Genomic DNA, 26,833 nt, shown 5'->3' with positions numbered 1-26,833 from the left:
TCCAGCATCTCCATCCGCCACCACTCAGTGTTGGCTGTGTTTGATTTCCGCAAGTAGAACATTGTTTAGGTGTCTTTGTGTTTAACTATAATGTGGTGTTAAAAGTTTTATTTTTCCCTTCTAGTTTTCAAAATTTGGGTATTCGTTGTGTAAAGAAAAAAGAAGTAAAAGAAGCTGTAATTTCACGGATAAGGGCAGGAATCAATCCTTTCAGTGGTGAGTATTTTTAATATAGCCACTCCTGTTATTTGGATGAAGTCCCTGGGGCATGCTCATTTGCTAACCGAAAGATTGGAGGTTTGAGTCCACCTATAGGTGCCTGACACACATGGGATTGCCATGGGATCATCAACTTGATGGCAGCTGGTTTTTGTATTTGTTTTCAATTTGGATTCGACTCATTGTATAAGTGACGCCTATATGTATCTTGAACCTGATTTAAACGCTGCTTAAGTCTTGTGTTCACTTTTCTACTTGTTGCCTTGTACCTGTGTCTGAGGAATGAAATATATTTAAAATTTTTTTTACCATTGTTGAAAAAGTGTCATTTCTTAGCAGAGAAGTCTTCCTTATATTAGTGGAGAGTGTCATTGTTTTCTGTAAGAAAACCTCAAAAATGCTCAGATTCTCTTTGAATGTGTCTTTGTGCCGTTTCAGGAGACAGTACACAGCCTCCTTTTTGCATGCTGAATAGGTGCTGTGATTATAAGCGGTTGGAGTGCGTTTAACTCATGGGCACATTCAACAGTGAAACTTGCATTAACCTCAGTGTGGAAGAAGCAGCATAAAAGTGGAAGCCACACAAAATATCTTCGTAGTGTGTTCATGCATGTGGGAAGGTGTTTACTTTTTAGTAGGTCTGGGGGATAATAAAATGACATTCATTAAACACTTACCCTGACAGCGCGAATTGGCGTGGTGTGGTGCTGGCGCTTGGAAGCACCCCGTGTTGTTAGAATAGACAAATGATTCCCAAGCTAGGTGCTGGCACCCTACGCTACCGTAGTCTGCATTCTCCTACGTCTTCTGCAGCTGCTTAAATATGCACAGTTCGGGAATTGAATAACTGTAAAATTTTCAAAGATTAGGCTTCTTTGTCATAATCAAGACATACTTACATTGTTGATCTGTGTTCTTCCTGGATGTATGAAAATAATTTGATAGGATGATAATTTAAGGAATGTGTCCAAAGACAATGTGAGTCCTCAGGTCTACAGTCTGCATCTCTCTACTCTAGGCCTTGATTTTTTATACAGCTGAGTATAGGGGTGGAGCCTTGGTGGTGTAGTGGTTCAGGGCTCAGCTGCTGACGAAAAGGTTGGCAGTTTGAATCCACCAAGCCCTCCTTGGAAACCCGGTGGGGCAGTTCTGCTCTGTCCTGGAGGGTTGCTATGAGTGGGAACCGACTTGATGGCACATAACAAGAATAGTGATGAAAGCAAAAGTCTCCTTCCCCTTCCATCTCACTCTGCAGAGGACACTTCTGGTAAGCTTGGCATGTATTGTTCTGGGATTTTCTTTACATGTGTATAGTCATATAGACATATATTTTTTATGTAAATGGAATCATGCTATGCTTCCTATTCTGCCGCTTCATTTTTCTACTCTGGAATATATCTCAAACATTTTGCTTATAAAATCTGTTTTATTCTTTTAACAGAATATCCCATTGTTTGGATAGACCATAATTTGTGTACCCAGTCATCTGTTAATGAACATTTAGGTGGTTTTCATTTTATTTCAGAAACTCCATTGTATATACATGTTTAGCTCTTGTGCTGTTATTTTCTTAGGATAAATTTTTAGAAGTGGAAAATTCATGGGTCAAGTAGCTCACTGGAAATTTTGATTCTTCACCAGATTAAAGGGACAGACTCAAGGAGGCCATCCAGATCTAAATGCAGTAAAAACGAAGAGATTGTAAATGACAGCTGCTATTTGTTAAGCACTTCTCGTGTGTCAGGAAGCACGTTTTAAGTGCTTCGTGTACACTTTTATTTAATCATTTATAAGAGCACTCCTCTACAGAAGAGAAACCTAGCTTTTGGTTATATAACTTTCCCAAGTCATACGGTATAAGTGGTGGAGCTGGGATTCAAACCTAGGTCTCCTGACTCCCGGGGTAAAGGCATTAAAAAGGGGAAGCTGATAGGCCATCTGTGGAAGCTCTTTTTTTTTTTTAGCAACCCAGATCCAGGCATGATGTTAATAACATATACAGGACTTAGAATGGTTTCTAACACATAGTAAATGCTTTACAGATTTTACTTCATTTCATCTTTATAACAGTCTATGAGATGCAGGTACTATTAATATTTCCACTTTACAAACGAGGAAATGGAGGCATAGAAAAGTCATTTGCTCAGTTACACAGCTGGTGGATGATGGAGCTGGGATTTGAACCACAGGCCGCCTGGCTCCAGAGCTCGTGATGTTACCCCGTGCGGTTCTGCCCAGATGGTCCTGCCACTTGAGCTTACACAGTGTTTGTTGATCGTTAGTTTTTGTTTGTTTGTTTTGGGTTTTTTTTTTTTTTTTTTAACATCCGTTCCTTCTCCTAACCCTTTTGCTCTCTCCTTAACTGGGGAGCTGATCTCATAATTTGAGTTGTGGTGGTATGCTGTTTTCTCCCCACTAGGATAATATTCTGAGAAGCCCCGGGTGGCACAAATGATAAAGCACTGGACTACTCACCGAAAGGTTGGCAGTTTAAACCTACCTGAGGCACCTCGGAAGAAAGACCTGGCGATCTGCTTCCAAAAAGTCTAAACCAAAACCAAACCCACTGCTGTCAAGTCAATTCTGACTCACAGCGACCCTACAGGACAGAGCAGAACTGCCCCAGAGAGTTTCCAAGGAGCACCTGGTGGATTCCGACTACCGACCTTTTGGTTAGCAGCCGTAGCTCTTAACTGCTACGCCACCAGAGTTTCCAAAAAGTCACAGCCTTGAAAACCCAGTGGAGAGCAGTCTCCCTCTGCAGGCTTGGGGTTGCCGTGAGTCTGAATCAACGCAACAGCAGCTGGCGACAACGGCAGCACCTAATCTTTGTAGGACAGCAGTCTAACATACTGTTGTGATCAGAGACCTCTAAGAGCTTCCTGCATAGTTTAACAGCTAAACGGGCCTGCATTCAAAGCCACCCACCTGCCTGTAGCTCCAACACGTGTCTCCTGGCATCTCTTCCACTGCTTCTCTTCATGGAACCTTGTCTGGTCCAGACAGATTGTTCTGTCCGCCCACCCTGACCGCCTCTCAGTCCCTCTTCTCCTCTTTCCTTCTGGCCGCTTTAGGAATGTCAGCTTGCGTCATTGTTAGCCTGGAGCCTGGGCGCTAACCTCTCAACCTGTGTTCCTGCCTCTGTTCTTGATCTCCCTCCAACCAGTTTGTATACTCCGTGTCTAGAAAGATCCTTCTAAAACCAATCTGGTCGTTTCAGAGCTCTGCTTATTGTCCCATCAGTGCCTCTAGATCACCCTCAGCGTAGTCCTCCATTTGAATGTGCGTGTGAGTCCCTTGTGGTTGCTGTTAGGTGCCATCGAGTCGGCTCCCACTCACAGTGACCGTGTGTACCATAGAACGATCACTGCCCAGTCCTGCGCCATCCTCACGATCGTGGTTAATGCTTGAGCCCATTGTTGCAGCCACTGTGTCCATCCATCTCATTTAGGTTTCTTCCTCTTTTTTGCTGACTCTCTACTTAATACTGAAGCCCTAAGTACTTGTTTAAAAATGTAGCTTCCAGGCCATATTCCCTCTGATTTTATAGGTCAGGTGCCAGGTCTGGGAATCTGCATTTTAATAAGCACCCTAGATCAGTGTTTCTTAACTTCTTTGACTGTGACCCCCAGAAAGAAGTAGATTTAATTTCTCAGCACAGTACATAGCTATGTGTGCATACACGCATAGATAAAAAACAATATGTGCAGTATAGCCTCTGTTCCATTTTATTGTTTTAAATGCTTATCTAGCCTGCTAACTTACTGTCACGACCAGCGGGACTCTGGGTGATTCTGATGCAGGTGATCCATGGGCCACACTCTAAGAAATTCTGATCTGCTTGCTAATTTCAGCTTCTCAAGCACAGCATCCAAAGGCCTCCATGATCTAGTTTTCCATTCCAGCTTCATCTCCAGCTGCCACCCCCTCCCTGGACTCCCTCCCTCTTCTCCTAAGACTGAGTGCATATAAGCTTTGTTTTTGCCTCCCGAGCTGTTTACGGTGTGAGGGGAGCCGTCTTCTTTCTTGCTGCTGTGCTCCTGTGTGTCCCTGGTATGGAATGCCCTGGTCTGCCTGGTGAATTCCTCCTGTTCATCCTTCAAGTTTCAGTGGCAAGGCCACCTCCTCTCTCAGGCCTTCCCTGACCTTCCAGACAGATACTCATTCCTTCCATTTTCCTGCAGCGCTCGTACTTAACTTCTAATCGGTTTTCTGTAATCCTGTTTTAATGTTTCTCCCTCACTAAACAGTGAGATCCTGGGGGTGGAGACTGTCTTCTCTGCGTCTCTGACACAGAGTCCAGTGTCTGGCACATGGTAGAGGCTTAATTAAAATTTGTTGAAAGAATAAACAAATAAATGAATGAATGAACGTGCCTCGTTTGTACCAGAAATATTCAAGTTGTCTTCCTTACCTGAAAGCCTTCTCAGTTCTGTTCAGCCCAAGATAATATCTTCCAAATTATGCCATTCACTCAGCAATTAGTCATTAAAAGTTTTGTGACACCTATTGGATCATTTACTTGTTCGGATATTGTTAGATGAATTTCATGCTCGTTGTGGGCAGTGTCTGAGGTGGAAACTTTTTTACATTTCACTTTGGCACCTAAGCAGTGTATTCGTATCAATCAAAAACCAAACCGAACCCACTGCCATTGTCAGGTGTGACTCCTAGCTACCCTCTAGGACAGAGTAGAACTGCCCCGTAGGGTTTCCAAGGCTGTAGTCTTACAGAAACAGACCGTTACGTCTTTCTCGCGCAGAGTGGCTGGTGGGTCCAACTGCTGACCTGTTAGTAGCCGAGCACTCAACCACTGTGCCACCCGCACTGCTGTATAAATACCTGTCTCCACAAGGGAGTGCTCTGAGGGTAAGGAGCTTCCTATCTGTGCATGCCAGCTTCCCAGGTTAGCTACGCAGGCATTTCTTCAGTAGATTTTTGCCTGTTTTAATCCTCATAGTCCTAGAGTGTCCTGTGTGCTTGGGGTAAGTCGGCCAAGAAAACAGACAGAAATCCCTGGCCTTGAAGAGAGACTGACAGTTAGCACACCTGCTAAGTAAACACACAATGCAGTAGACACTGACAAGTGCTGAGGGAACAGCAGTGGAGGGGCAGGGGCCCGTAGTCGGGGGCAGCTAATAAAGTTTAAGTGTCTTCAGAGTAGGCCAGATTCTGTGTTCTGATGCCGTGTTTGTAATAGAAATAATGATTATCCTGAGCGTTTTATTATTTTCCTAGAATATTGAAATATAACCTAAAAATGTGCATTTCTAATTCTAAACAAAGCAAATAAAGTCTACCCTCCAAAAAAGCCCTCAAAACACTAAAAACTGGTTAAAATAACATGAACTCATAAAATTACCGTCTCTCTTTGGTCTTTGATGTTATTTTCAGGATATACGAGTGTAAATTCTCCCGTTTGTACAGGAATGTGTCAGAGCTGAATTGACAGTTTCTTGTGGGTGTCTGCTTAACATAGGAAGGTCAACTGGTTAAGAATTAGCAAGAGACTAGCTGGCTTTGTTTCTGTGTTATAGATGTGGGATACGTAGAAGGAGCGGAGTTGGATACGTTTAGCAGATAAAAACCAATAAACCAAACCCAGTGCCGTCGAGTCGATTCCGGCTCATAGCGACCCTATAGGACAGAGTAGAACTGCCCCATAGAGTTTCCAAGGAGCGCCTGGCGGATTCGAACTGCTGACCCTTTGGTTAGCAGCCATAGCACTTAACCACTACGCCACCAGGGTTTCCATTTAGCAGATAGGGTCTGCAAATTCGGCCTGTAGACAGATACTGCTTCATCATGAACTCTCTTAAGGTCAAATACCACGTCAAAGTTCAAGGAATTTTAAAAATTATTCTTACTTTGCATAGGATTATTTAGTGTCCCACATCATCCTGGTGTATGAAGGCCAGTCTTCATCTTACCTTTCCTGCCATTAGTTCTTTAAAATAGAAATTGTCTCTTGCAAATGGTCACATACAATAATCTAATAGTTGCAAACTTGAGGCTTCAGGTAAAGTAATGTCCAAATTGTCTAATATCTGTCGAAGTCTGAATGGGCTGAGGAATGTAATTAAGGGCTCCAATATCAAATTTTAACAATATCCACTTAGCTAGAACAAAACAGTGGCAGATGATTTCATAGAGGATTCTTAGTGCAAAAGTAGAAAAAAAATTAAAAATTACTTATCATTTCTTAGCTATGTATTGGAGCCCTGGTGGCGTAGTGGTTAAGAGCTCAGACGCTAACCAAAAGATTGGCAGTTTGAATCCACCAGCCGCTCCTTGGAAACACTGTGCAGCAGTTCTACTCTGTCCTATAGGATCACTGTCAGTCAGAACCTGACAACAACAGCAGCTGTCTATTTAAATAATAACATATTTGAAATTCCAGTATCGTCCCGTGATTAAACCCATAGGATATTTAAACACTGTTAAATTGTGTGCAATACAACTTATTTTGACATTAAAGAATTTATAGTTTAGCTTCGTTAGGCACTTTACTCTCTCTCCATGTGCAGAGGGCATTGGTTGGTTGTGAAAGCGCGTTGTTTTGCAGTTTAGTTTGGGGGAATTATATTACATGGTAGACAAGTAGCCTCTAACACAGATTCTCATCTCTGGAGTCTGGCTTAATACAAGAAAATAAGAGCCTTTCCTCATAATAGCCTGAGCTTAAAAAACAAACAAACAAACAAAAAGGCTCTTGTGGATTTCCTTACCCTTTCTTCATTGCTGACAAGTTAGTTTTTTAACCATTGGGGACCCTGGTGGTACAGTGGTTAAGCGCTCAGCTGCTAACTAAAAAGGTCAGCAGCCACTCCTTGGAAACCTGTGGGGCAGTTCTGCTCTGTCCTGTAGGGTGGCTGTCCTGTAGGGTGGCTGTCCTGTAGGGTGGCTGTGAGTCAAAATTGACTCGGTGGCCACAGGTGTATTCTGAACTTACCTCTCTGAGTTTCCTTCTCTCAGATCCTGGCCCTGTGATTTTACATCACCTCCTTAGCGCTCTAATGCCTTTGAGAAAATTTGTTTCATATTTTGTACACCCTTTTAGTTCTCACGGTAGAGCTGGTCCCAATTGCATACGTAGTCTGCCATTGTCAATTCAAAACTTCCTTTTGTTAATTTTCACTTCACAGTTTTCTTCAGCAATTTATAAAAATGTCTACATGTTTGATTGTTCGACAGGCGTTTGTCTAATTAATCCTTTACTCACTGACTAATAGAAGAAATGTTGAATGATGAACCGTTATATGTAGGCCACTCTGTTCCATGCTCAGCAGACATACAAGAAAACACCCATTCTGCCTTCATGAAACTTTTAACTTAGCCCAGTAAGGTAGAATGGGCATGTATGAGTGATTACCATGTAAGATAAAAACTAAGAGAGCTACAGGTCAAGTGCCACACTGATTTAAAGGTGCGATCGATAATCCTTGCGTCTCAGGGACACAGGTTAGAAGAGAAGAAGCTTTTGTGCTGGACCTTCAACGACGGAGCACAGCTTACTCTGGATCCTGCACTTGGCTAAAGACGGGGCAGTCAGGGTGTGCCTCTCAGCGGCTTTGACCCAGTCGTCCAGAGATTTAAGTCGTCCTGATGCGTGCTGACTGTGTTCCCACACATTGAAAAATCCCATAAAAAGTGATTTTTGGAGAAGCAACTAGAATTTCTCCTGTTTGATGGAAAGATTGTGTGGCTAAATGTTTTTGTACTTTGGTTTACTAACTAGTTTATTTATTTTCCTTTTATGTACTATTTTAAAAGCTCCTAAATGAACTTTCGTTTAGGTGTAATTTACATACAGTAAGATGCACCCAAACATATACTCTCATTTAACTGCCACCACAACCAGCATGCGGAGCATTTCTGTCACTTCCAGAAATGTCTTTGCCTCTTCCCAGCTATGTTCCTCCCCCACCTCTGGCCCCAGTCAACCACTGATCTGTTTTCTGTTGCTATAGATTGATTTTTTCTAGAATTTCTGATAAATGGAACCCTTTAGTCTTATATCCGGCTTCTTTTGCTCAGAATAATGTTTTTGAGCCATCTCCATGTTGATGTGTACCCATAGTGTCCTGGATTGAATTGTGTCCCCAAAATATCTGTCTACTTGGCTGGGTCATGATTCCCAGTCTTGTGTGATTGTCCACCATTTTGTCATCTGATGTGATTTCCCTGTGTGTTGTAAATCCTATCTCTGTGATGTAATAAAATAGATCAGCGGCAGTTATATTGATGAGATCTACAGATTAGTTGGGGTCTTAAGCCAATCCCTTTTGAGATATAAAGAGAGAAGTGAACAGAGAGACATGGGGACCTCATAACCACCCAGAAAGCAGCACCAGGAGCAGAGCGCGTCCTTTGGACCCTAGGTTCCTGCGTAGAGAAGCTCCTAGTCCCGGGGAAGATTGATGACTTGGACCTTCCTCCAGAGCTGACAGAGAAAGCCTTTCCCTGGAGCTGACACCCTAAATTTCGACTTGTAGCCTACTAGACAGTAAGAGAATAAGTTTCTCTTTGTTGGAGCCATCCGTTTGTCGTAGTTCTGTTATAGCAGCACCAGATGGCCAAGACACATACTTTGTTCCTTTTATCGCTATTATTCCATTGTACGACTGTACCACAATTTGTGTGTCCATTCATATAGATTTGTTTTTAAACTTATTCTTAGGAGCACCTAGCTAACTGTTTTTTTTGGTCTATTGGTAAATCACCTTTGTAGTTGAGAGATGTTAATAGCCTGGAGCCTGCATTTTTATAATACTGCAAAGTTGATTTTGAAGAGTCCCTGGGGGGTACAAGTAGTTAATGCAGCAGACTGCTAACCGATAGGTTAGAGGTTCGAGTCCACCCAGAGGCACCTCGAGAGAAAGGCCTGGCAATCTGCTTCTGCAAAATCAGCTGTTGGGGTGGGGGGAATTGACTTTGAAGAGGCCGACCTGTCGTGGCTGCGCATAACCGTGCCAGTAGAGTGCTGCAGGGTGCGGGAGTTGGCGTCAGAACCTTCTGACCTTTTAGTCCTGCAGCTGTGTTCTTGTAGAGGCTTTCAGATGCTGGGCCTCAGAGTGCAGACACTGGTGTGATTTTAAATGCTGGCGTAGCTACTGAGACTGTGTGAATATAATTTAAAGAAAAAAATCCAAAATACATTGTCATTTTTACTAGTTATTGCTTTTAAGACCGGGGAATTTGGGTTTTAACATGTATTTTCAAATTTAATATTTCAAGTTTTAATACTTTTTATAATGAAAATTTTTGTATAATTTAATATGTACATTTCAGTTTTTAAAAATACGGTGATTAGTTACAATTTATTGTTATAGTTTATGATATTTTTTGGAAAAGGCAATAATATAGTTTCCTTTGGAACTGGGTTTCTTTTCAAATACCAACTTAACAAACTCACTACACTATATTCTGTCATGAAGAACGAGTTTTTGTATTTCTTCAGAACTGCAGAATTTTCCTGCTATGGGTTTTTTTTTTTTTAACTTGATTTGCATATGAAATTTCTTATGGAAACTCCCTACCTTACATCATCTAGCATGTTCTCTAGCACGTTCTTGGTGTTTCATTCCTAAAATGCTGATCTGAATTTTAGTAGCGGTGCCTGTTTATGTCAGTTTTTTGCATAACGTAACATAAATTGCCCTGTAGAGTTCAGGTCTTCAGAGCACAGACTCTGAATTCAGTGACCTCTGTTTGAGTCTCTGCTTTTTAGCTGTAAACCTTGGGACTAGTAACTTAACCTCTTTAAAATCAGTCCCTCGTCTGTAAAATGAGGATGATGATAATTCTTGTACAGGGTGAGGGGTAACTGACACGTCGCCCCCAGCATAGTGACGGGAGCAAATGCACAGAGCTGGTATTGGTGATGAATGCCAGTTGTCCGTTGTGTGTGGCCTGCAGCCACTTTCCTGAAACCTGATTTGCTGTGAATGTCAGTGGGTTCTGCTCTAATCTCAGATGCCTGGATAGTCACTTCCTGAGCGTGGCCGTGACTTCATGAATGCTGTCAGACAGCGGCCGTTTGATGGTGGTGATCACTGGCACCCTTGGGATTTTGTACCGGTTTTGTGTTGTTGGTACAAATTGGAAGATTTCTCAAGATTCTTGGATACAGTGGGCAGGGAGGGGGGCCTAGGGGGATCTTAGTTCTATATGATTATTCTACATTCTTAATCTTTTTTTTTTTTTTTTTAATTATCCAGTCCCTGAACAACAGCTGCTTGATATTGAAGACTGTGACCTCAACGTGGTGAGGCTGTGTTTTCAGGTTTTCCTCCCCGACGAACACGGCGATTTGACAACTGCCCTGACTCCTGTCGTCTCAAACCCAATTTATGACAATCGTGAGTGCTTCACTGTCTGCTTTGTTGGTAGCCGTGGTTTGTTGTTTGTGTTTTGTAGTTTAGTTTTTAAGAAGTATTTTGGTAATTAAAAAAAAGAACGTGTTTATTGTAGGAAAAATTCAGACGTTATAGAAATATTTAACAGAGAGCAAATCTACTATCATCTCATTCTCCAAAGATAATCACTATTCTCAGGTGTATAGTTCATCAGTTTGTTCTTCATTTATGTTCACATACACCATCATCATCATTTACACGGTATGTTTTTGGCAACTTTTTAAAAAGTCATCACTGACCTTTTTATAAACTTTTTTTTCCTCTTACTGGTATTCTTTTCAGTAGCCAATATATTTCATTGTATATCATAATTTTATTAAATTATTACTCTATTACAGGGTCTCATGCAAATATTTTTTAGAGGAAATTTCTACAAGTGGAAATGCTGGCAAATGCTGGATTGCTAGGTCAAAGTGTATGACTGTAGTTCGTGGGGTTTTGTTTTTTCTTATTTTATGGTGGTAAAACAAATGTAACATAAAATTTGCCATTTGAGCCATTTTTAAGTGTGTAATTCAGTGACATGAATTGCATTCACGATGTTGTACAACTGTCACCACTATCTCTTTCTGAAACTTTCTGCTTTCTGTCTCTGGGAATTTGCCTATTCCAGGTGTTTCATTTCAGGGGAATCTTAGTTAGTTGTCGTTTTGTGACTGACTGACGTCACTCAGCGTGGTGGTTTCACGATACTTCATGCCGTAGCACGTATTAGAATTTCGTTCCTTTTTTCAGCTGAGTAATACTCCGTTGTATTATAGCACATTTTATCCATCTGTTGATGAATACTTGGGTTCTTTCTGCTTTTTGGCTATATCTGAGTTTTAAAAGACCATGAAATTGCCCTCCAAAAGATGTGTGTGTGTGCGTGTGTGTACACACACTTGTGTATACCTCACTAGTGTTGCATGACTGTGCCAGTCTTATATGTAGAAGGACCGTGGGGCATAAGGCCGTAAAAGCAGATCAGAGCACCTTCCTCATGGAGAGCCTCGAATGCCAGGGAGAGCTGTTGAAATCTTACTGGTCAGATAATAGGAAGCATGGAAGTTGTATTCCCTTACTGATATGGCCGTGATTTAAGAAGATTAATCCAGTGACAGTGTGTAGGATGGGTTGGAAGAATCCGAATCTAGAAGCAGGGAGGTTTAATTAGAGGACATGTTATTGCCTAGAAATGAAGTCACAGGCTTAAAACCAGGGAAGGCAATGGAGTTAGAATGGAAGGGGACAGACGTGGATACTTACTGTGTTTAGTGTCCTTATCTATATACTACATTTTTTTAGTGTATTCTGCAAATCGTTTTCCTAAAATTCTTCACCTAAAAAGGGATAAAATATATCACTAAGGTAGAAACCCATTTTAAAAAAACCCTTTATACTCAGGTGCTCCTAATACAGCAGAATTAAGGATCTGTCGTGTGAACAAGAACTGCGGAAGTGTCAGAGGAGGGGATGAGATATTTCTACTCTGTGACAAAGTGCAGAAAGGTATGTATGCGTTCTGCTTCATTGAATTCAAAATGTGTTTTAGGTTAATAAAAAAAAATTAATAGATGCCTTTTATTTTGATTTCCCACTGTTGGTATTTCTGTGGCTTCTCATCCGCTAGATGACATAGAAGTTCGTTTTGTGTTGAACGACTGGGAAGCAAAAGGGATCTTTTCACAAGCTGATGTGCACCGCCAAGTGGCCATTGTTTTCAAGACTCCGCCATATTGCAAAGCTATAACGGAGCCAGTAACAGTGAAGATGCAGCTGCGGCGGCCTTCTGACCAGGAAGTTAGTGAGTCTATGGACTTTCGATACCTGCCAGATGAAAAAGGTAGGACTTTTTGGTGGCAAGGTTTTGTATATGTTTTAGAAATTGGTCCTGCTAATAACTTTTCTTGTAAGATACGTTTGAATACTGTTATGATCATCCATAATTTTTCTTTTCCTGGAGGCTTTCAGTCGGTGTTTGACTGGCTGGCTGACCTTACGTCCTTTGCCCCCTTTCTTAGGAAAGAGATTCGACTAATCTGGAATAAGTTTAAAGTATCTAAAATGTTTATCAAAATTTCTATTTTTAAGGGTCTATTTGGGCCCATATTGTGCCCTTTTTATGGTTGGGAGACTTGCCATGCAGAGGGTGGTCCCTTTCTGGTCCCTGTCTTATCTGACCTGACTGTATTAGTTGATGTTAGTGACTCAGGGGTTGTAAGAAAACAAGGTAGATACTTTAGCCTTTTTTTTTCACCAAGAGAAAAATATCTCGTACTACTGATTTGGGACATAGTCTACAAACATTATAAAATCTGTATTATGTTCATTTAAGGCATTTGCTGTTTATGAATAAAACCAACCAAAACCAAACCCATTGCCGTCGAGTCGATTCCGACTCATAGCGACCCCGTAGGACAGAGTAGGACTGCCCCGTAAGGTTTCCAGGCAGCAGCTGGTGAATTCAAACTGCTGACCTTTTAACCGCTGCGCCACCAGGGCTCCATTTATGAATAAAGCACCCGTGAATTTGTTAACGGAGAGGAACCTTAATCCTGAGGTGATTCACATGCTTTCCGTGTTGCTTTCCAAACAGATACTTATGGCAATAAAGCAAAGAAACAAAAGACAACTCTGCTTTTCCAGAAGCTATGGCAGGACTGTGGTAAGAACACTGTAGATCGATTTGTGTTTAAGTAGATTTTGTTTTGTATGCTTTATTCTGTTGTTTGTTTGTTTGTTTGTTTAATTTGAACTGATAATGTTGTTTTTCAAGTTACCTCTTATAATGTAAAATTTTATCATAGGAGTTAATTTTTCCGAAAGACCGAGACCTGGCCCCCTAGGATCAGCCGCAGAAGGACGATTCATCAAAAAAGGTGTGTTTCCCCCAGTAGACTATTCTTTGTGATCGGAAAGACAGTGTTTTGCACAATATATTGGAATTCCATTTATAGGAAGGGATAACTGCCGCTTTGATATTTTCCATCCTACAGTTTTTTCGTTCTTTCAGAATGAATTGAGGTTGATTTCCAAAGGTCCCATTGGAAACCAACGATGTCCTTGGGATTTATTGTTTGAGAAATTATATTCCGTCATATGATGGTAATTTTATTAATTTCAGCGTGTCATGGAAAAAATTGTTTAGATCTGGCCGGCCACCTATTTCTATGAATAACGTTTTCCTGGCGCACAGCCGGCTTCCTGATGACATATTGTCTCTGGCTGCTTTTGTGCACAGCAGCAATGGAGTTGAGTACTTGGAACAGAGACCATATAGCCCACAAGGCCTGAAACATTTACTCTCTGGCCATTGCAGAAAACAGTTGCCAACCCCGGTTTAGGTGACCCAACCAAGGATTCGTTCAAAAATCCTTTTTTTTTTTCCTTACATTTTTAAATCAGTGCTTTTTCCTGGCTTAGTATGTTCGACATTCATATAATATGTAAATGAATACAGAATCCTTCTTTTTTTTCTGACTGGGGATTTTTATAGTACCTTAGGGTTGTATCTTAATATAAAAAAGTTACGTGAATTTCTAAATCAACCCTAATGAGTGTTTCTTCCATCCCTCCATTTTCTCTTAAAAGTGAAGAGTATGAAATGATTTTGGCTATTATGGTTTTTATGATTTCGTTTCTTTTAGTTTTGTAAAAGTACGTGTTTTTCCCCCACAGAGCCGAACTTGTTTCCTCATGGCGCAGCTGCAACAGAGACGCCCCGGCCCTCGAGTCAAACAGAACCTTACTATCCCCCTCCCGTGTCCGTCTCACGGGCGTTGCCACATCACGGCTCAGCCATGTCCTCCCTGATGCACACGCCTTCTTCAGGCTGGTCGTCTGGGGCTCGCCTCAGCTCACAGTCAGTCAGTACAAATCCACCGAATAGTTTTTCAGCAGGAACACTTCCCTCTAACTCACAAGCTATCCCACCATTACTGGAAATTCCCGTCGCCGGTGATTTAAGTGCCTCGGGCGCTTGCATTTACAGCAGCCCTAACAACATCGGCCCCGTGGAAGCGTCGTCAGTGCCAACAGCCGACTTGTACGGTATCTCTGATGCCGGCTTGCTGCCTAATTGCCCTGTGGGTATGATGGGGCCTTGTACTGAGAGTCTGAGGGAGCCGGATAACACGCGACTTGTCATGAGCATGAATCTCGACAGCCCCACCTGTAATTCGGTGTTGGACCCTAGAGACTTGAGGCAGCTCCGGCAGATGTCCTCGTCCAGCGTGTCAGCAGGTGCCAGTTCCAGCGCTGCCGCTTTTGTCTCACAGCCAGATGCATTTGAGGGATCAAACTTCAGTTGTACCGATAACGGCCCGATGAATGAGTCAGGACCACCCAACGGCACTAACCCAGGCAGTCACGGCTTTGTTCAGAGTGGCCAGTATTCAGGTATCAGCACCATGCAAAGTGAGCAACTGGGTGACGCATTTGCATATGAATTTTTTCACATGTAAGTTGTAAGATTCCAGTGGTGATTTAAATCCTTTTAAATCTTTACAGTCATTTTAGTATCACCTACTTAGCAAGAAGCATTTTATATTTGTCTGATTGAGGCTATAATAGAGATATACTTTTTTTTATTAGTTTTCACTGTTGAGGGATGACGGTCCAAAAACTTCTTTTTCAGGGAGAAACATAAAATTTGGACATATAGTACATAGGGGCTTTATTGTTTCTTCTCTTGAAACATGTGACCTGGCACCCTTTGTGGTATGGATTCCGTCTCAAGAGTCCCACCAAATTGCCCCAGCATACACCAAGAAGAACGTTAAAAAGCTTTTCTAATTACACTTTTTTTTTTTAATTCATTTCAATGAATTAACTGATATTTGCTTCCAAGCAAATTTAAGGTAAAATGTGTAATGGCTATGTCATTGGAAACATAAATTCCTTATTATTTCTGAGGCCCATGGCCAAGGTGACCCCTAAGGGGTTTTCTGAGGCTTCTTGGAGTTTCTTAGATTTACGTGTAAATCAAGACTTCTTGAAATGCTAGGTTGGGCAGGAGGCAGTTGAGATGAACTTTCGTGGTATGGAAGGTTCTCTACATTTGGACTCTTTAAATCCAGACCCCTAGAATTGTTTATGATTTTAGCTTTGCACCTGTGTTTTTAAGGGAAGAAGCTTCCTTGGACCTCTCCTCTTTATTACTGTCATCACTGCCTGTGATCCTCTGCGGTTTCATTTCTTTAAATGCCACTATGTGCTGCCAACTCACAAATTCTACCCTGAGCCAAGACCTATCACCTAAATTCCAGACCTGGTGCCTGTGTGTGCACACACCTGCATGCACATACACGCACGCGCACACGTGCACACATACATGGCACACGCACATACACCGCATTCTGTCCCAGTCATCTAGTGCTGCTATAACAGAAATACCACAAATGGATGGCTTTACCAAACAGAAATTTATTCTCTCTCAGTTTCCAAAGAACCAAAACCAGTGCCGTAGAGTCGATTCTGACTCATAGCGACCCTACAGGACAGAGTAGAACTACCCCACAGAGTTTCCAAAGAGCGCCTGGTGGATTCGAACTGCCAGCCCTTTGGGTAGCAGCTGTAGCACTTACCCACTACGCCACCAGGGTTTCCTCTCTCACAGTTTAGGAAGCTAGAAGTCTGAATTCAGGGTGCCGGCTGAAAGGAAGGCTTTCTCTGTCAGCTCTGGAGGAAGGTCCTTGTCTCTTCTGAGCTTCTGCTCCTCGACAGTCTTCACATGGTTTGGCATCTGTCTTCCTCCATCTCTGCTCTGCTTGCTTGTTTAATCTCTTTTATATGTCAAAAGAGATTGACTCAAAATACACCCACAGTGATTTGCCTCATTAACATAACAAAGATAACCCCTTCCCAAATGGGTTTTGACATATCTACCTAGAAATCTAATAAAGCTCTAATACCATATATCCAAAACTTAGTTCCTGATCTTTCCTTCCAAACTTGTTTCTCCTTCAGTCCTCCCCAGCTCTGGACATGGCAGTGCCATGCTTCCAGTTGCTCAGGCCAAAAACCCTGGAGTCATCCTTGATCCCTGTCATTCTTTTACATCCCCTCACCAGTCCTTCATCGACTCCAGTAGGCTCTTCCTTCAAAACATCCAAAGCAAACCACCTCCTCTGACCTCTGCTGTTACAAACACCCCATTGCAAGCCACTGTCATCTCTGCCTGGACTGAAGCTGCAGCCACCACAGGCCCTCTACGGCCTCTTCTCCGTAAAGTAGCCAGGGTTGCTGTTCTTAAAACAAGTCAGATCCTGTCGTTCATCTGCTCAGGGCTGTCCAGTGGCCTGGAGCTCATTCAGAGTAAAGGCTGAAGTTTTTACAATGAACCAGCCGGCCTCCACTCCCTCTCCTACGTCGTCTACCACCGTCCTTCCCGGCCTCCACACTCCCTCTCCTACCTCGTCTACCACTGTCCTTCCCGGCCTCCACACTCCCTCTCCTACCTCGTCTACCACTGTCCTTCCCGGCCTCCACACTCCCTCTCCTACCTCGTCTACCACTGTCCTTCCCGGCCTCCACACTCCCTCTCCTACCTCGTCTACCACTGTCCTTCCCGGCCTCCACACTCCCTCTCCTACCTCGTCTACCACTGTCCTTCCCGGCCTCCACTCCCTCTCCTACCTCGTCTACCACCGTCCTTCCCGGCCTCCACACTCCCTCTCCCACCTCGTCTACCACTGTCCTTCCCGGCCTCCACACTCCCTCTCCTACGTCGTCTACCACCGTCCTTCCCGGCCTCCACCCTCCCTCTCCTACCTCATCTACCACTGTCCTTCCCGGCCTCCACACTTCTCAAAGCGCCCAGGTGTGTACTTGCCTCAGACCCGTCTACCTGGTCTTCCCTCTGCCTCATGGGCTTGCCCCACAGGTACACACACAGCTCGCTCCCTTATGGCTTCCAGGCCTCCCTCAGCTGTTACCTCGTCAGCACTGTGCAGATGGCAGCACCCACCACTGCTCTGTTTTTGTCCATAGCACTTACCACAGTTTGACTTCTTAGTCATTTTACTTATTTGTATAGTTTGTTTTCCTATACTGGAATATAAGCTACATGAGGGCATAAATCTTCACTTTGTTTACTCCTGAATCCCCAGTGTCTAAAACCGTGTCTGCCTCTATTAAACATTCAGTAAGTATTTATTGAACGTTCAAAGTACTATTAGTAAAACTTTGTTTCTTAAAACAAAGAATAGTTTTAATTGCTAAATGATTATAATTTTTACAGTTTTTTCGATTACTAATGTTAATCCAAACTATTTGAAAGCAAATAATCCCAATGGCAAGATAATGGTAGAATTTGAGCATTAATCCCAATTGAATTGTCATGATGCTAAGTAACTAACATGTTAAAGACCTAGTTTATCTTACAGCCAGAACCTACCGTAAATGTTGAGCATATTTCTAGCTAGAAACAATGTCCAACCACACCATAAATGTGCTGGAACAATTAAAATTAGCCCAGTCAGCCAAAATGGGGACTGTGTGGACACCATATATACAAACCTAAGTTGAAGGATCTGGAAATAGAAAGCAGAGCAGGCAGGGAGATCGCTTGGCCTAAAACATGGCGTCTAGATTGGTAAGACACGAGGTCGGGCAAGTTCAGGAAGCAGAAGAAAAAGATTCAAAACACCTAACAAAGTGCCCTTAGTAGTTGTCAGAAGTTACGATTTCAAAAGGAAACATTTCTACAACTTTAAAACCCAGAAGCACACAAAACATGTTTACAACTTACCAGGAAGAAAGAAAAACCTGAAGGCACCATTCCTTCCTGTTGAAAATATGAACCCAGGATAATGGGCAGTGGGCTTTTTAAAGTACATGTACAGAACCCTGATGGTGCAACGGTTAAGCGCTCGACTGCCAACCGAAAGGTTGGTGGTTCAAACCCACCAGCTGCTCTGCAGGAGAAAGATGTGGCAGTCCGCTTCCACAAAGATGACAGCTTCAGAAACCCCATGGGGCAGTTCTACTCTGTCCCGTAGGGTCACTATGAGTCGGAATTGATGCCGTGGGTTTCGTATACCTGTGCTTAGAGTATTTACAATGGATTTTTCATTTTTCAGGTGCTATTTACTGAAAAAAAATTTTTTTTTCTTTTTTTTTCACTGATCAGAGAATTTATTTTGTAATTTAAAAAGGACTTGGCAGCCTGCTTCCTCTCTGTCTCTACATGTCTTTATAGCTTAGCCTGCCCTCGTGACACCCCACTTTCAGTGTCTAAGGGTGTCCACCTTCCTTTCTGAGCCCCACTTGTGCACTGGGTCCCCTTTGCCCTGTCCTGGGCTCCCTGTGTCCTTGTCACTACTTAGTGCGGCTTTTCTTTGTGTAAACGTGCTGAACGCCTTCTCTAGCCTAAAGAGAAAGGCAAAAGCCCTTTCCTACCACCCCCAAGCTCCATCCCTTCACATCCAGACTCCTGAGCTGCTCTCAGCCTCCATTTCCTCACTTCCACTCAGTCCTCGGCCTAGCCATCTGTTGTCAGCACCTACTGTTGTCTTAGGATATTTGGGAAAGGTGACGGAGACTCCCCCATTGTCAGGTCTAGTGTCTTCTTACCAGTTCCCTCCCTGCCTGGTCCCCCCATAGCCTTTTACCTTCTCGGCCACTCACTCCTTGGATGCTCCTCCTTGGTTTCTGTGGTGGACAAGATTCCTTCTGACACTATTTTTTTCTCCAGATTCTCAGCCTCAGCCCTTGTTTGGTTCTCTTTTCTCCCTGGCAGTCTCGTTGATGCCCACAGCGTCAGCTCTCTCCCACACCACCAGGAGGCCCCTATCAGCTGGGTTCCTACTCTCTCGACTCCTCTGCTTTCGTTCATGGCATTACCATTTACCCGGCCACCCAGGACGTTTATTGAGAACCTTGACATCTGTTCTGTTCTTTTTCTCTCTCTCACTCACAGTCATCAAGTCCTTGAGTCTGCCTCCTTGGTCTCCTGTGTCTCCCCTCTCCATTCCTGGTGCTTAGTACAGGCCACCGTTCTTGTCCCCAACAGGAATCTTTCCCACGTGTTTCAGTTAAAAATGCCCCACTCCCCTCACGCCTTGTTACACAGTTAGCATTCTGTGAGAAAACCTCTTCTCATACCGCCACGTTACCCCTCTGATACTGCCGCGTGACTCCTCTCATACCACCTTTGACATGTTACCCTCTGCCTTATGTGCAGCCAGAATATCCTTCAACATGGGCTTCTCCTCTGAAGCTTGGTCCTGCCTCCCTAGCAGGGGTGCAGCTTGTCCCATCCCTATTTCACAAGCCCTCTTGCTGAATTATAGGCATTTCAGTGTTTGTCTTTGGGACTCCAGCACTTAGCACAGCCCCTGGCACATAAATGGAGCTGAATAAATGGTAGCTGTTACTACAGAGGGGAGGGGCTCGTTGACATAGGAGTGGTTACAGCAGTGTGGTCAGGGACGTGGATTTGAAAGGGAAGGGTACTCCACCTGGCAGGAAAAGCAGTGACGCCCAGCCTCCTGACGCCTTGTGAAATACACTTCTTTATGTTCTACCCGGCCTTCCTTTTGAAAACCCCTCTGCAGACCCCTGAGATTGAAAGCAGTGCTGTTGGGAGAGGGTCAGCTGTACTGAGTAGGAATTCCAGAGTTGCTAGGGTTATCTCATCTCTCTGACCTTGCCACTTCTCTCCACTACATGGCAGACTGAGTCTCTACTCTCCTCCACGCGTTTCCCCTGTTCCTTATCCCTGCACAGACGTGCCAGTGTTCATGTAGCTGGTCAGGTATCAGATGTAGGGAGCACTGTGTCATGTGCTGGAAATAACACAGAGGTGAATGGGAAAACCCTTGCCCTCAGAGGTGTCCTCTGTTTCTTCGGAAGGACAGCATACACACAGCGAAGTGCACTCGTGTTCAGTGTACTGCTTGGTGAGCTTCTATAGGCGAGCACCCACATAACCGCCCGTGTAGGACATTACAGGTGAGCACCCATATAACCGCCCGTGGAGGACATTCCCAGCACCCACAGGTTTCCTCGTGCCTCTTGCAGCATCCACCCGCCTCAGAACCACTGTTGCTGACCTCCATCATCAGAGCCTGTCACCTCAGCGTCCTCTCAGGTCCACAGCTGATCTCTCTGCAGGCAGGCAGTCCCCACGTTACCAACGAGCTCCATCCCCAAGTCTGTCTTTAAGTCGAATTTGTACGTAAATTGGAACAGCTAGGTATGGTTAGTATCTAATGTCAGTCAAATGTCTTAGTATACAGTATATAGTGTAACTTTCAATGCATAGAAAATATTAAAGAGACACTTGCAGATACACTAAAACATCTCTAAGAATACAGTAGTAGGGTTTTGATGCACATTGCAAAGTAGCACCTGTTTTTTATTCCAAACCATTGTATGTACCTTGAGTTTTTAGTGTAAGAGGCCTTACAGGGGCTAGTTGGTAACTGCGGGTTGTACGGAAGTCGGACGTTCGTAACCCGGGGACTGCCTGTACTCACCACCTTAGTGGGAGACACAGCTGGGCCGTCAATTTCTACCTAATGCTGCAGAAAAACTGTACTTTCCATGTTAACAGAGACTTAGAATTGGTGATTCAGGCTGCCTAGTAGCGCCATATAATTTGTTACATAAGTTGATTTATTGAGAGCTCAAGAAATTGCCACCTGCTGTTAAATGTGATGGAGAAATATAAATAGGGAATTTTTAGCCAGAAGACCTGAGTTTGAAGCTTTACCTCTACCATTCAGAAGTTGTGAAATCTTTAGCAAATCACACCTTATATGGGCCTTTCTCTTTAGATATTAAATGCAGACAGTCCCCAGCCTACCTGCTTCACAAGGTGTGTTATATTAAATAAAATAATGCATTAGAACAAACACTGTAAGTTGTATCGTGCTGATCAAATATTGTTGGTAAGCCAACATCTGTATATATCATATCCTGTGGCCCTGATTATTCTCGAATCCAAATGCCCCTTCAAGTTTCTCATTCTGCAGAGTAAGCAAGATCACTAGGAATTAGATTCTTTGGGAAGATCCAGAGGTGGGTTTCTTTTTAGGGCGGGTAGCTATTGCCCAGATAACGGAGAACATTCTTTCAGCCCTATTGCTTCCAGAACCATTTCCTAGTGTTTAGTGAAGGTAAGGTCAATTAATGACTCCACGTTTCTTTGGCAGAGTTGATTATGAACTGGGAGTAATTTGACTATTTTCCTAAAAACGAGTCTCACCATAGCTGATAAAGTTGCCACTGAAAGATTTCTGATCTATTTTGTTTTCAGAGGTTAAGTATGAAAAGGGAGAAAAATATATGGGTTGTCTGTATCCAGTTTATTCCTTTGTTTAAGACTAAGATTGACATTTTAACTAATATATTCTGGCAGAGTTTAGTTAAAGCACAACCTTAACAGCAGTGGCTAAGACTGAATCTCAAAAGTAATGTCTGTAGACAACTGTAAAACAAATCCACTCATGTCCCCACTTCCCCTTAATAAACAAAATGCATATATAGTTTAAGAAATAATCATTCTGTTTATTCTAAATGCCTGTGGCTTTCGAAAAACCACCACCACTTAGTATTTATGTTTAAGTGGTAGAATTTATCACACTGCAATATTCTTGTTTCCACAACTTAGTTCACTGTTAGACTTTGAAAATTTTAAGAATTTCAGTTAAAACTCATTAAGCACCTGTGTATGAACAGTAACATACAGTAATTAGTACAAGAATTGGTTCTTCAACAAATTGAGTTTTCAGAAATAGCAGGTAAATAAAATACAGAGAAAGAAAATGGCAGGTTAAAGTGTTTATCAATCATTTGCCTATTTTCTTTTTCTTAAACTTTAATCAGAACATTATAGCTTTTCATAAAATATATCCAAAAATAGATAAGGCTGGAGTATTCTGGGATCCATTGGTGGAATTCAGTCTCCTAAGACTTCACTTCTGACGAACTTGATTTTTACTGGCTAAGTGGTAAAGTTGGTCATGGCTGCATGCTTTAGGTGGCTTTCAGATGAACTGGAAAGAAGAGCTCCTGGGTAACAAGCATTCGGAAACGCCTGGTTCAGACCAAATGAGCCCTTAAGAGATGACTCCTGTTTTCAGAGTGTACTTGAAAGTACTGTAGACTATGATGAACGCAAATCCGAGTGGAATAGCAGTAATCTTTTTTTTTATATTATTATTATTCTAAGTACTTTTATGCTTCTTAATGACTGGAATGAATTTGGAGGCACTGATGAAATTTTTTAAAGTTCTCAGGTATGAATCAGTTATTTAATGTTAAACATTGTGTCAGGATACGATAGGTTTAAAAATGTCCAAATGCCTTTTATTGTACAGAATATTTTATTACCTTTGTAATATCTTTGTATACAGTGATTTTTTTTTCTTGGTAATATAATAAATGGAAAAAAACTCTGAAACACTTGCTAAAATGTGTTGCTATTTGACTTTGAAAACCTCAAGCAGGTTTTCTTTTTTGTAGCATCTGCTTTGTGGGGAGAGTAGTAATTCTGGTTGCTTAGAAACATTAGGCATTTTTTATTGACTTACAGCTGAATATACCTGCATATGTAACTTTGTCCTTTGAAATAATTTTGTAGGGTACTAAAATGCCTTTTTGAAAGATTTTCATTTTCTGCCTTCATTCCTGCCTGTCTACCTGTCTTCTGATCTGAGCAAGGTACAGGTAGGTGTTGGCCAAAGGGGGTGATGCGGTGGCCCAGTGTAGGATTACAGGAGGGAGCGTGAAGAAAACATCTAGGGGTGATCTGGAATAAGATGGCAACAACAGGCAATTGGTTATTTATGAAAGGGACTAATCTATTAGGTAAATATATTGAGACTAGTCGGAATCTGTCTTGGAAGAGGCAAAACCAGAATGCTCCCTAGAAGCAAGGATGGTGAGACTTCATCTCACATACTTTGGACATGTTATCAGGAGGGATCAGTCCCTAGAGAAGGACATCACGCTTGGCAAAGTAGAGGGTCAGCGAAAAAGAGGAAGACCCTCAATGAGGTGGATTCACACAGTGGCTGCAATGATGGGCTCAGGCATAACAACAATTGTGTGGCTGGCACAGGACCAGGCAGTGTTTCATTTTATTGTATACAGGGTCACTATGAGCCGGAACTGACTCAATGGCACCTAATAACAACAGTGGGAGTTGGTTTCTCACTATCAGAGAAGGGGGTTACAAATATAGAAAGGAAAAAAAACAGAATGCGACGTTGGATTGGAATCAGTCATACTAGTGTAAACTCAGTTTTGAACATACATGGAGAAATACATACATAGGGGTGTGTGTGTGTTCCAGGAGAGAGCTGGGGATACATACGTAGGGGTGTGTGTGTGTTCCAGGAGAGAGCTGGGATACATTCGTAGGGGTGTGTGTGTGTTCCAGGAGAGAGCTGGGATACATTCGTAGGGGTGTGTGTGTGTTCCCTAGCTCTGTTCCAGGAGAGAGCTTGAGAACGGCATCACCACAGCATGAGCACACCTGGTGCCCAGACCTTGGTTTCTAAATACCATTTTCCACTAAAAGAAACCACAGCTTCTTAAAGAAATAGCCCATCCCTGTCTGGTGCAGGGAAAACACAAGATGAGCCTGGTATTTCATTTTGTGTCAGAAAGCAAGAACATGCTCAAAGAATGGTGGGTTCATATCAAAAGGACACAGGAGCCAGCTGGGAGGGGCTCCCACTGTCCAAATCTTGAATGCTTTGAACATCAAAATAAGTAGTGTTAGCAGATTAAAATCCGTTGGATAAAACAGGAAGTCACAAATGCACCGTGACAGAAAGAAATGAACAAATAGCAGAGAACGGAAAGCTCTACCTGTCAATGGTGCGCGAACCAATAAACACAGGCAGAATGATGGAGATAGAAAACCACTATTTGGCAATCATTGTTATAATTGATTCAGGCAAAAATCATCAATGGGTGATTTTCACAGGTTTGATGGTCTCTCTACAAGACACTTATTAATTGCAATGGGAAAAGTGTAACTAAAAGTGGAGAAGCTTGACAGACATTATCTTACTCAACTGATCAAAGCCCAGTCAGCACTATCGTAAACATTATGTGACACCTGATAAGATATAGTAAGAACATACTATCTCTCCTGTAGCTTTCTTGCCAAATAGGCACAACCCAAATCTAATTATGTTTCTTTGGCAAGAAACATCAGGCAAACCCAATTTGAGGGAATTTTACAAAATAACGCCTGAAATCTTCAAAAATATCAAACTAATGAAGAAGTTCAAGAAAGAGGAAGTGTTTCAGATTGGTGGAGACAAAGGAGACATACCCAAATGCAAAGTGTGATCCCTGGAACGAATTCACTGGCTGTAAGGACACTCTGGGACAATGCCAGACTTGACCGTGGTTGTGGGTTAGGTGACTGGAGTGTAGTTAGGAGTGATAACTTCCCAGTTCTGATGGTTGTGGGTTAGGTGACTGCAGTGTAGTTAAGAGTGATAACTTCCCGGTTCTGATGGCTGTGGGTTACGTGGCTGGAGTGTAGTTGGGAGTGATAACTTCCCGGTTCTGATGGTTGTGGGTTAGGTGGCTGGAGTGTAGTTGGGAGTGATAACTTCCCGGTTCTGATGGTTGTGGGTTAGGTGGCTGGAGTGTAGTTGGGAGTGATAACTTCCCGGTTCTGATGGTTGTGGGTTAGGTGGCTGGAGTGTAGTTGGGAGTGATAACTTCCCGGTTCTGATGGTTGTGGGTTAGGTGGCTGGAGTGTAGTTGGGAGTGATAACTTCCCGGTTCTGATGGTTGTGGGTTAGGTGGCTGGAGTGTAGTTGGGAGTGATAACTTCCCGGTTCTGATGGTTGTGGGTTAGGTGGCTGGAGTGTAGTTGGGAGTGATAACTTCCCGGTTCTGATGGTTGTGGGTTAGGTGGCTGGAGTGTAGTTGGGAGTGATAACTTCCCGGTTCTGATGGTTGTGGGTTAGGTGGCTGGCGTGTAGTTGGGAGTGATAACTTCTCGGTTCTGATGGTTGTGGGTTAGGTGGCTGGAGTGTAGTTGGGAGCGATAACTTCCCGGTTCTGATGGTTGTGGGTTAGGTGACTGGAGTGTAGTTGGGAGCGATAACTTCCCAGTCCTGATGGTTGTGGGTTAGGTGACTGGAGTGTAGTTGGGAGTGATAACTTCCCGGTTCTGATGGTTGTGGGTTAGGTGGCTGGAGTGTAGTTAGGAGTGATAACTTCCCGGTTCTGATGGTTGTGGGTTAGGTGGCTGGCGTGTAGTTGGGAGTGATAACTTCTCGGTTCTGATGGTTGTGGGTTAGGTGGCTGGCATGTAGTTGGGAGTGATAACTTCCCGGTTCTGATGGTTGTGGGTTAGGTGGCTGGCGTGTAGTTGGGAGTGATAACTTCTCGGTTCTGATGGTTGTGGGTTAGGTGGCTGGCATGTAGTTGGGAGTGATAACTTCCCGGTTCTGATGGTTGTGGGTTAGGTGACTGGAGTGTAGTTGGGAGTGATAACTTCCCGGTTCTGATGGTTGTGGGTTAGGTGACTGGAGTGTAGTTAGGAGTGATAACTTCCCGGTTCTGATGGTTGTGGGTTAGGTGGCTGGAGTGTAGTTAGGAGTGATAACTTCCCAAGTTCGGATGGCTGTGTTGTAGTTAAGCAAGAATCACACACTAATGTATTCAGGGTGACAAAGCATCGCCAACTCCACGGTTCAGGAAGAAAGTCTCATGCTTTCCTGCCAACTTTGCTTTAAGTTTGAAATTATTTCAAAATGGAAAAAAAAAAAATCATAAAAGTAATATTTCCTAATAAAAAAGGGTACCATTTTTAAAAATCAACTCAGAAAGGTTTGCATAACAGTTCATCCTCTTTAACAATGAAAGAATTAAGCTCAAAAAAGAAAATATCTACCAAAGTAAGCTGTTAATTTCTTTTAGGAAATTGAAATTTAACTTCTAAATTTAATTTCATATAACTGGCAAATATAACCAATTATCTTAAAAACTTGGAAAATTTTCATTTTACCAACTTATTTTTTCTTGACTTTTCCAGGCAGTAAGAGTTGATGTTTTTTCCTAAAATAAACCACAGACTACATTTGGGATGGAAACCCTGGTGGCGTAGTGGCTAAGTGCTACAGCAGTTAACCAAAGGGTCGGCAGTTTGAGTTTGCCAGACGCTCCTTGGAAACTCTATGGGGCAGTTCTACTCTGTCCTATAGGGTCGCTCTGAGTCAGAATTGACTTGA

At 42.8% G+C, this 26,833-nt stretch overlaps 1 protein-coding gene across 4 annotated transcripts in view; it reads left to right on the top strand.

The window, feature by feature from the left end:
• The window catches only part of REL (REL proto-oncogene, NF-kB subunit), a 50,002-nt gene extending 24,754 nt beyond the window's left edge, over positions 1-25,248 (top strand). The window contains exons 4-11 of one of the 4 annotated variants that reach the window (XM_064277002.1): positions 125-216; positions 10,440-10,580; positions 12,024-12,128; positions 12,250-12,462; positions 13,216-13,284; positions 13,427-13,498; positions 14,298-15,017; positions 20,643-25,248. In XM_064277002.1, coding sequence (XP_064133072.1) covers positions 125-216; positions 10,440-10,580; positions 12,024-12,128; positions 12,250-12,462; positions 13,216-13,284; positions 13,427-13,498; positions 14,298-15,017; positions 20,643-20,803 — 1,573 coding nt within the window. In that variant the 3' untranslated portion in view covers positions 20,804-25,248. Of the gene's footprint in view, positions 1-124; positions 217-10,439; positions 10,581-12,023; positions 12,129-12,249; positions 12,463-13,215; positions 13,285-13,426; positions 13,499-14,297 lie in introns of all 4 variants that reach the window. The other 3 variants (XM_064277003.1, XM_064277004.1, XM_023557191.2) reach the window with 3 other exon arrangements.
• Positions 25,249-26,833: the final 1,585 nt, after the last annotated feature.

This window comes from Loxodonta africana, chromosome 26, assembly GCF_030014295.1.
Source record: "Loxodonta africana isolate mLoxAfr1 chromosome 26, mLoxAfr1.hap2, whole genome shotgun sequence".
Classification (NCBI taxonomy): domain Eukaryota; kingdom Metazoa; phylum Chordata; class Mammalia; order Proboscidea; family Elephantidae; genus Loxodonta; species Loxodonta africana.
The sequence above is the reverse complement of the archived record's forward strand: the minus strand, read 5'-3'. Positions and strand labels throughout refer to the sequence as shown.